The following is a 10,475-nucleotide window of genomic DNA, read 5'->3' as shown; positions in this document are numbered from 1 at the left end:
ATGATAGGCTGAAGGATCTCCCCAAATTCCGGACGGAGATGCACAGCGCGCTGCACGGGAAATCGGTGCGCTCGCGACTTAGCGGTGGGGAGAGTGAGGGAAGCGCGACCCCCATCGACTTGACTGGGGATGGTCCGCACGAGCGCCCTGTGGGAGCGAAGAAGGCGAAGGGGAGGCGGAAGGGGAAGGGCGCATCGTCGGATGCCCAGTCGGAATCCCCGTTCTTACAACAAGCCACGTTCTCTTCCAATGCCGCCACTCTGGCGCAGTTTTACACGCTGTACTTCACCGGCGGCGGAACCCCAGAAGAGAAGCAGTCCCTCTGGTCGACCATCCAAAATATGAAGATCAAGATGGGCCTCTCGCCGGACGCTCCTCCTTCTTAGTTTTTTAAATCCTTGTTTTTTATGGTTTTTTATTTGTAATTTTTTTTTTCTCGTTGTATTATATTTTCCAATGATTAATACAACGACGAATTGTTCATTTATAAATCTATTTATTAAACACATTTGTAGGGAAAATTAAATAATATTAAAAATGATGATGTAAAAATGAAATGTTGAGTTAGGGAGAAATAAGGGAGAAACCATTGGAGCAGTTGGCTAAAAGTTGGCTAAAAACTGGGGATAAATTTTGGTGTTGATGTGGCGCTGATGTGGCAGGAGTTAGGGAGAAATAAGGGAGACCATTGGGAGTGCTCTTAGGAGTTCCGTTGTCTTTTCTGCACTCATTTTATAAAAATGATATAATAAATAATTAAAGTGGACTTAATTCAGGATGCATTAGAATTTGTCCCGATTGTCTTGAAAACAAACTTAGTTGAGGGTGTTGTGTAAATAATTTGATTACAATCCTATATTCTGAAAAATGTTGGATCTCTTTAATAGAGGCAGATGGTACACCCAATAGTCACATATTAACAAACCAAAACAAAATGTTGGACTATTTAACAATTATGGAAAGATGCATATATAATGGACTAATAATGGAGCAAGGCTTTAAAGTCCTTTGATGTATTAGTAATTAAGAAATATTGGCCTCTAGTAAATTGAATGGCCATTATCATATTTAGTTACATATATACGTTGACATCTCACGTCCTGGATAGGTAGTAAATAGTAGTATATCTTTTCAATTTTCAACTTGTCCAATGCTCTGTGCTTTATTTCTTCAATTTCAATGGTTCTTATCACACATCATCCCCTTTCACACTTTTTTTGCTAGTGCTCATCAATGATTGGATCATAACATCTTCAATTCCTCCTATTTTGTTTTAAATTAATTATACTTAATTATAGTTTGAGTGATGCTCAAGATGATAAACATGTATACATATATACGTGATTTAATTCACACATCATGCATGAATTATTGATATAAGATTATGAGTAAATCAGAGAGGCTAATTCTAATTAAATTCACATGACTAGTTAAACTGCCTCAGCCTACAAGATTTCACAGTCTATGATTATTGATCTTTATAATACTATAGAAGAACAAATAAAAGTAATGCGGCTAATCGACGAGGATGAAAAAGCATAGAATAGCATAAAGACAAGTATGAGTGGGGCTGCCTATAACAATGTCATCACATTTGTTTTACCAACTTTATTTAAGCACTAGTTGATCCTTTTCCAATAGCTTTCTCTAAAAAAAATTTGATTTGGTTAAGCTAGGTTTATTCTAGTCAAACATGTTGTAACGTGACAGTTGGACACACCATTTTCCGTAATTGATCATTTTGCGACACATGATAACAATTGGACACAGGGACGAAGGGGGCAAACAATGCCCTCCCTCAAATTTATCTCACATATACATAAAAAGAAAAATTAGTATACTTAACTCATTAAATAGACCTTCTAAATTACTTATAAATTGCCTATGTATAGTTTTTTCCATGGATAGGTCCAACTGCAACACATTGGTTTTTAGAAGTTCTGAAATTTGTCTTAAAGAAAGACTATAAGACTTGCTTCAGACAACTACTTTGCCAGAACTTACAAAGCACAATGCCAAAGGGCATCAAGTTCCTAACTCGTCTGAATATGATATGCATCACATGATTCACATCTTGTAATGCAACATGTACAGTTGTTTAACAACCCTGGGATTAGGCAAGACTTTTACGCTGTGAGGAAATGACAATAACACTGTTTCTGTGATGTATTATTATCAGAAAACTAGTAGTAAGTAGTAACTATTATGAGACCATCATCTTGGTAGCAACTGTAATCCAGTTCATTTTTTATTCGAAACTAGAACAGTGTCAACTGTAAAGCTTAATGTCATGGATTATCTGCTTGTTGCCCATGAAATGTGACAACGGTATACTTAAACTTTTAACCCGAATTAATTTGTTTCAATTTTCTTGTTTCTCTTCATTTTTTATAGTGCAAAACCACCCAAACCTATATAATTGTAGTTAAAGTTATAAGTTTTATGTTTGATTCTTTTGATGCCCACCAAGTGATAAAGCATAGAGCATTAATGTTTTGTATGCTAACTATTTCTTGTTCTTCATTAAAAATAAGCTTAGGGGAAAAACAGGGGAAATTTTAGTCAAAAAAGCTTCCATATGGCCTAAAACCTAACTGATACAGTTCAGTTTTCATTTTCATAACAAGTTTGGTTAAAAATCGGCAAACATTAGTTTGATATTGTCCGTTTTGGGTCAAGCCCGCACGGATTTGTTTTTGGATCACTGCCAAAAGGCTTCAAACTAATTGGATTTGGACAGGAATTATATACACCTTCCAACTTCCCTCAAATGTCCAATATGGGATAGGTTTGTACTAAAAATTTGAATTCCCCCCGCATGAACATCATAGTATGTATATACATGGATAGAAAATAAAAGAATAGTAGATTAAGATGTATACAAGTTTTTTTCTTATGATTCAGACATGAATATTATTGCTATTGTTTTTGGTTTAGTAGCTGATGCAGGGATGTTGTCAATCAATTTAAATCGCACATCACTTTGAGCGAAGTGAATGTCAAAATTTTCTTCACTCAAAATTTTCTCACTCAATTTGACAAACAAATTCCAAAATTCTATTCCATCACTCAAGCTTGATATGTCCCGGGAGTACCAAAGATAAAAATCATAATAACACTTAATACTATTGGTTTATATATTATTAGTATTCGGCAAATAATATTGGTTGAAATTTCGAAATATAAGTCTCAAATTAAATTTTCTACTTTTAATATTTATTTTCTTTATTTTTTTTTATTATATTCCTCACAATAATTACAAATTAACAAAAAAACCCATTAACCCAATTTCTCAAATATTTCAATCTGTTTTCTCAAACACTCACACTCCACGCCACCTCCGCTTCTCATTTCCTCAAATCGGTGCAGAGGTATGAAATTCAAACAAGAAGGGATTTGAATTTAATTGCTTTAAACTTACGGTGTTATGTTTTTGGAAATGAGAAAACAATATGAAGTGGCATATGAGAGAAAATTTTCGGTGAGGATCGCCTAATTATTTTCCTCCGAGAAAATTTTCGGTGAGGATCGCCTAATTATTTTCCTCCTGGTCCACTCTTCACAAACATGAAATATGATGGTGGGCTCATTACTTATGTTTGTGAGGGAAGGATCACCTAATTCTTTTCCTACACTATTTTCTGCTCCACTCCTCATAAACATAAAATATGATAGTGGGCCTATTATTTAGGTTTGTAAGGAATGGAGCAGGAAATGATATAGGAAAAGAATTGAGGAAATTTTATACTTTGTCAGTTGAATTAAGGTTGAAAATGTTTAACCGGATAAAATTCAAGTTAATAACCGGTGCAAAATTATTTGATAAAATAAATAAATGAGTAACTCTTTAAAACAAAAGTCCGAGGTTTTATAAAGAGAGCATAAATCTTGTTTAAGAAACTTCTGGAGACTTCATAAACTGAAATGAAACGCAGGCAAAGCTAAAACCACAGCAAAAATTCGCGAATCCCGCTTCCGTACAACCATGGCGAAAGTCCCCTCTAAGCATTCTCGCGATCAGCCTCCGGTACCAATTTCCCCTATTCATTCCACTTCAAATTTTAGCTATTTTTGTTTTTATTGCTTCAAGTTTTTATTAAGGGATGCTATATTCTTTTGTTTTTGTGAGGATTACTCGTTTGCTATTCCACCATTTGCTCAGATATGTTCCGGTTTAAGTCCTATTACATGAAGTATTAAGAAACAAAAATTCGTGTTTCATGTTTCCTTTTACAGAGTTCAAAAAATGGTCATAAAGATTGCAACTTTCCTATCATTGGCTCCTTTTTCTGGTTTTCAGAAATTTGATGAGATAGATATAATTATCTTTAGAGATGTGTAGCTGTAAAAAGGATATATGAATGGAGTTCAATTTTCAACTCAGAGTGCATAACTAATGACCAAGGGTCTACAAAGCTAAACGCACAAACAAATTAATGAATCTGGAGCATACATGTATGTGGAAAAACTGTGGTGTTGGCGTGTTGCTTTGTTCATGAAAACTTGAACAGAAAGTGAATTAAACGTATTACATCGTCATTTGCCTGCTTCCTCTGCATCTTCATTTTTATCTGCTTGATTTTTTAGGGTAACAAATGGGAGTCGGATCCAACCGAATGAACTGACCATCAATTTCTTACTCTTTTTTTTTTTTTTTTAATAAAAGTCAGAGTTTTGTGTGCATATCCATGAACTTTTAGAACATGCCATCTCTCTACTGGATCTCCTTGAGAAAGGAAAGAATTGTAAAAAACAAAAAACTTGAAAGTTCAAGTCTCTTTTTTGAATGTTCTTAAGGTTGGATCATTTTCTTGATTGTACTATAAGGTTGGAACATTTTCTTATACTTATCATTTATTGTATTAGCTTGTTGAATGGTTGAACTTGGATGCTGTTGTCGCAGACTCACATGGCTAAGAAATTATTGGCTTTCATTATATTCTTGTTCTTGAACTTTTCTGTTTGGATGTCCTACTCAGCAGGACGTCGAGGGGCTTTTGAATAACTTACAGGACTGGGAATTGTCTTTCAAGGAGAAAGATAAGAAACTGAGAATGGATCCTTTTGGGAGGGGAAAGCTGGTAAGTACATTGCCCAAGATTAATTACTTGCCTTGGAGATTCTGATTTGCTGGTGGTATCTTTAGATTAATCAGGATATTGATTCATAATGATGGAGAACTATATAACTCTTAATCTCAATCATCATATATGGATCTACAACCTCTTTTATAACCTTAAATTATTGTTTGGCATTTGTTCTCCTAGCTTGTTTGGGATCTGGCTGCTAGGATTGTTAATCCTAATAAGAGTCCAAGATCAATGAGATGAGCATGTGTATTCTTGTAACATATTCAAGATTTAATTATCACAGCAGCTCTTGGACAAATTTGTTAGAAGAATATACTTGTTTAGAAATTATCGTAGAGATGTACCTAAATGTCTGGACTTTATAGTTAAATAAATTTGATCTCATGTCACAACTCACATTGTCCTTGACCACACATTACTTGAGTATACTCTCTGACCATCTTTCATTTTCTTTTCTTGCATCTTTAAAAAGGATCGTGATCCTCCAAGTCAGTCTAGTCAAAATAATTCTAGTCGACTTTCTGATAACACTAGAGTTAACGGAAGACAGACAAGAGTTAAAACATCCTCTTCTGACAATAAGGATACCATGGGACAGCATGATTATGTAAAAAAATATGAGGCACTTAGTCGACTACCAAGCGGAGTCTCATTTGAGGAGGGTGTTGTTGATGCTAATTCTGAGAAAGAATTGGTATGATCTTTCTCTTTCTCTTGATCCATCATACTTTTATTAATCGCATTATGCTCTTGAGTTATTTATTTGCTCCTTTCTATTGTGGTCGTTAGGGTAATGATTTTTTTAAGCAGAAGAAATTCAATGAAGCAATAGACTGCTACTCTCGTAGCATTGCACTATCACCAACTGCAGTCGCTTATGCAAACAGGGCAATGTCATACATCAAAGTTAAGAGGTACTTTAGTTTATGTTGAAGTTTGTTAAGTCCATAGATAACTAGCTATACATCAGGAAGTCCCTCATTAAAAGTGTGGCCTTTTTATCTGTCAATAGATTCTTGGATGCCGAAAATGATTGCACTGAAGCTTTGAATTTAGATGATCGCTACATAAAAGCATACTCTCGGCGAGCAACTGCTAGAAAAGAACTCGGGAAACTCAAGGAGTCTATTGATGGTAGAATCTTCATTTTTTTAATCTAATGATCTACTCCCTTATATGTAACTGACCCTTTTGTAGTGAAACATAGATGTTGAATTTGCTTTAAGGTTGGAACCACAAAACCAAGAGATCAAGAAACAGTATGCGGAATGCAAAGCTTTGCTTGAAAAGGTAGATTTATTATTTTGCTGACTAGAATTTGTAATATTGCTCAGATGCTGGCTATGTCATATATGAGCACACTTTTGAGACTCGCATAAAGTACGGATGTTATTTCTAAGCAGTACCCGATGAATCATGTTAATATTGCCTACAGTGGCTATTAAATTAACAAGACTTGGTGCTATGTTATCTGGTAAAAAGCCAATGCAGCAGGTGATAGGCTGATCTTTGTGTACCATGAGTCCATGAGTACTAGCCATAAGAGCAAGGTCAGAAAATATAGTCCTAAACTGATGGAAGCAAAAGATTTTAGAACAAGCTAGGTTTATTCTTCCTTTTCAGTTAACACTTATTGGACATTCGAGTGATAATGTACTTATGGTCTTCCGGGGTTTGAAGTCGCAATGCTAAAGTTTGTCAATAATTGTACAAGTACTTAGTAGTTCCTCGTGTTATCTTTCAGTTAATTTTGTTTTGTTTTATTTGTCAATGTTTGAGTATGATTGAGAAGGATACTCATCTAAACCATTATCAAGCAAAATCTGCCCATCAGAATAATGGTATCAATAGGTGTATGTTGTAGTGCCACATATACATATATGAAAATATAAATGTGTTACTTTAACATTATCAGTTTACTTCTGGAGTATACATCTCGCTACTTTCTGTTTTCCTTGTTCTTTTGGTTATTTACATTTTTGTTGTGTTTTCAACTTTAGGAGATTCTGAAGAAGGCATCTGGGGCATTAGTAGCAGGAACATCGCACGGAGCACTCCAAGAGAAAGTAGGGATTGACAAGAAGAAATCTGCAACAAGTTCCCCTGCTAGAAGAGTGCCTAAGTTTGTTGAAGATGATTCCAAGGTTTGAACTCAACCGTAATAATTTTCAATTTTGTTTTCATATCAATATACTATATTTAAAGATTCTGAGCAAAGGATACCTAAATTTCATGTAAGTTTTAGCGAGCTGCTTAGGTCATTGTATACAATATACTGATGTGGTATATATTGTACTTGGATTGATAGAATACATTTGGATATTCTACCCTGGTAGTTAGTAGACGTTTGCTGAAGCTGTATTTTCCTCTGAAACTTGTTTGGCAGGCTAATATTAAAGAAGTTTCAAGTCGGGGATCTGCGGAGAACAAAGAAAACAGTATTCTAAGTAACGGATCTCATGCTGGTGCTGTCTCAGAGTGCGCTAAGGTCTGAAGATGGGGTCTTGCTTTCACAAAAATTTCAATCTTTTGCAATAAGTTTTTGCATATTCTTTGAGATTTTCATTCATAAATTTTTATGCTGAATATTTGCATGTTATTGAGAACAACATTGCTGTATCCTTTAGCATGTGGTGGAATCTAATGGACAATAATGGCTGAAAAGGACAAATTATTTTTCTCCTGATATTGCAAAAATCGGGAGTTTTTTTTTTTCTGATATTTCCTTCGTCATTAATTGATGTGCGGGTTTGAGCATACTTCATTCCACTCTTAATGGAATGTGGGTGTAAGAAAATACTGTCAGAAAAAAGGGCAGTTGCCTAATTAGAGAAGCCCTGTTTTTGTATAACCTCAGTCCGATATCTGAAAGGAAGTGTTTGTTTCAAAACTGTCTTTATGCCTTAAAACTTAACATTACAACATAATGGTACTACATTCAAGACAAAAGAAAAGCTTGTCATGATAATATTTGTTAGTTGCTGTTCATCTTGAGGTCAGCAATTGTTGAGTAAATACATTTGTTTTGGCATGCTCAACTCTTTGTATAATGTTGCAGTGTCAATATGACGCACCCTGCTATGACTCTTAGTCACTGCTTTTTATTCAAACTTTTCACAGGGGAAAGTCCAAAACAAGCTGGAGCTGAGGGCATCTGTGCAAGAGCTTGCTGCAAAAGCAGCTGCTCTGGCGAAGACCGAAGCTGCAAAAAACATTGCTGCACCAACTTCAGCTTATCAATTTGAGGTTTCTTGGCGAGGACTGTCTGGTGATCGTGAGTTACAGGCTCGCTTATTGAAGGTGTGAAATTTCATTTCATTACTTCCGAAATCTTTCTTTTAGTCCTGAGCTTAAGCTTGCGACCCTGTTAATCAGGTTACTTCACCAACCGCATTGCCTGGGTTGTTTAAGCATGCATTGTCAGCTCCAATACTAATTGACGTCATTAGGTGCATTGCCACCTTTTATATGTAAGATGCTAACCTCTCAGTAATACAAGGTGGAAGCTCTCCTTTTATTTTTAATGACGACATGGATATTGTTTTACTTTTTGGCTATAGGGAAGAGATGGCATTAGGTATTGAATACTTGCAAAGTTTTTCCAAAGTCCCAAGATTCAATATGATCATCATGTGCCTTTCACCCTCGGATAAGGCTGGTATGTCATTTATCTTTTATCTTCAATGGTATCTGTTACTGTCATTTAAACAGTACTACAAGATTTGTTTCGTCGTGATGCTGTATGGAACTAATAAATTAACGAAAACTAGTAAAGTAGCGCTTGTTGCGGTCTTACTACAATACATTTGTCAGGCTCATGTTTATTTGAAAACAGATCTTTCGAAGATATGGAACGAAGTCTTCAGTAAGGGAACTGCAGAATACGCGGAGATCCTTGGTAATTTGCGCCCAAAATATGGCATAAGCCAGTGATGAGCATATATGCTTTTTACACCAATTCATGGCTGAAGTCCATCCTGTCTTATAGAAGGGGCTTGGTTCACATTTTGTCGTTGACCGCGTTCGAGTAGAATGACGAATGTGACAGAAGTTGAATGATGTGATTGTGATCCCAATGCATACAAGCCTGTGTAAACGCATTATATTAAATTCGAATACACTGATTTGTGTTAGATTTTGTTGATGTGTACAGTCGATCTCGGTGATGGGGCAAACTTCATGGTTCAAATATCATGAGTCTTCATTGTTAGAATATTCTCTATCTATTATTGACTTCAAATTTCAAAATTGTGCAATTTACCCCTTCTCTAGGTGGGCATCCACGAACCGACTCTTTGGAATTTTCTTTTATTTTTAGGGTTGGAACATAAAAGAGAGACATGTTTTGTCGTTATCAGCGGGTATAGACACTCTTGTAAGTCACTATCCATGTCATTTTGATGGTTACATGAAATGGAGTTGGACAATGAAATATATGGTTGGACTATTTCCAATTTTCGGGTAATTGTACTAACTTTGATATTTCGACCTTAATCCGACAGCTAATCTCTAAATTACTCAAGGATTTTTTAAGAAATGAATATATGGGAAAAGGATTATAATAAAAATTGAATCACATTTTATTATAGAATGCAGAAATATCATTCGTAGGTGACACATAGGTCATTTTTATTTCATTTTAGAAAATGCTAATGTCCTTTTTAAATTGTTTTAGTCATCCTTGCTAAAATGACTAAATCTAAAAATGACAAGGTGTTTTAATTATGCAATCTCTAGGTTATTAATATTATGCTCAAGGGTCTTTTGTTCGCATCCATATATTTTCAAATACTATTCTCTTGTTTCGTTGGCATCCCAAATCATAAAATTTTACCAATACTTCTATTTTTAAATTTAACATTTTTGTTAATCATTAATTTCATATACTCACTCCTGTCCAAAAAAAAAATAGTTTTGTCTTTCCATTTTCCGCCATCTATCAAAATTAGTCTCATATTAAAAATTGAAAATTACTTATAATTTATAACTCACTTTTTAAGTATTGTTTCTTCTACTTTATCCATATTTTTCTCTCTCTCTCATACTTTATACACTTTTTCTCTTTCTCTTTCTCTTCTTTTTCATGTATTTTATAAAGTTTGCATTAAAACTCATGTTGTCCACCAATGTGACTATTTTTGGGCGTTCAACTTGAACTTCCATTTCAAAGAGAGTTTTGGCACACATGTCGCGTCTCACGTTGTCTTATGGGCCAGAAAACCGATAAGCGTAAGAATAATACCACCGCTACACCTTCCCCTTCCCAAAATCAAGCTAAGTTGGACTTGAGCACGAAATATGTTGGGGAAGCAATATTGTTGTGGCAGATGTACCAGTTGGTCGTTGCTATGGACAATGCTCATTTGTCCGAGGTTGAGCGCATTC

The 10,475-nt window shown here is 35.1% G+C and overlaps 1 protein-coding gene across 3 annotated transcripts; it reads left to right on the top strand.

Moving 5' to 3' along the window:
• The first annotated feature begins 3,885 nt into the window (after positions 1–3,885).
• On the top strand, positions 3,886–9,350 carry LOC125196509 (RNA polymerase II-associated protein 3). Of its 3 annotated transcripts, none has more exons than XM_048095043.1 (12): positions 3,886–4,027; positions 4,983–5,081; positions 5,563–5,784; positions 5,880–6,004; positions 6,103–6,224; positions 6,298–6,380; positions 7,091–7,234; positions 7,477–7,578; positions 8,211–8,390; positions 8,466–8,560; positions 8,651–8,748; positions 8,926–9,350. In XM_048095043.1, the coding sequence occupies exons 1-12, from the start codon at positions 3,986–3,988 to the stop codon at positions 9,021–9,023; spliced, it is 1,410 nt and encodes a 469-aa protein (XP_047951000.1). In that variant the 5' UTR covers positions 3,886–3,985; the 3' UTR covers positions 9,024–9,350. The 3 variants fall into 3 exon arrangements, with proteins under 3 accessions (XP_047951000.1, XP_047951002.1, XP_047950999.1); XM_048095045.1 differs by having other exon boundaries at positions 4,980–5,081; positions 7,094–7,234; XM_048095042.1 differs by having other exon boundaries at positions 4,980–5,081.
• Positions 9,351–10,475: the final 1,125 nt, after the last annotated feature.

Source organism: Salvia hispanica, chromosome 6 (genome assembly GCF_023119035.1).
Source record: "Salvia hispanica cultivar TCC Black 2014 chromosome 6, UniMelb_Shisp_WGS_1.0, whole genome shotgun sequence".
NCBI lineage: Eukaryota > Viridiplantae > Streptophyta > Magnoliopsida > Lamiales > Lamiaceae > Salvia > Salvia hispanica.
This window is presented reverse-complemented; position numbering and strand designations above follow the sequence as displayed.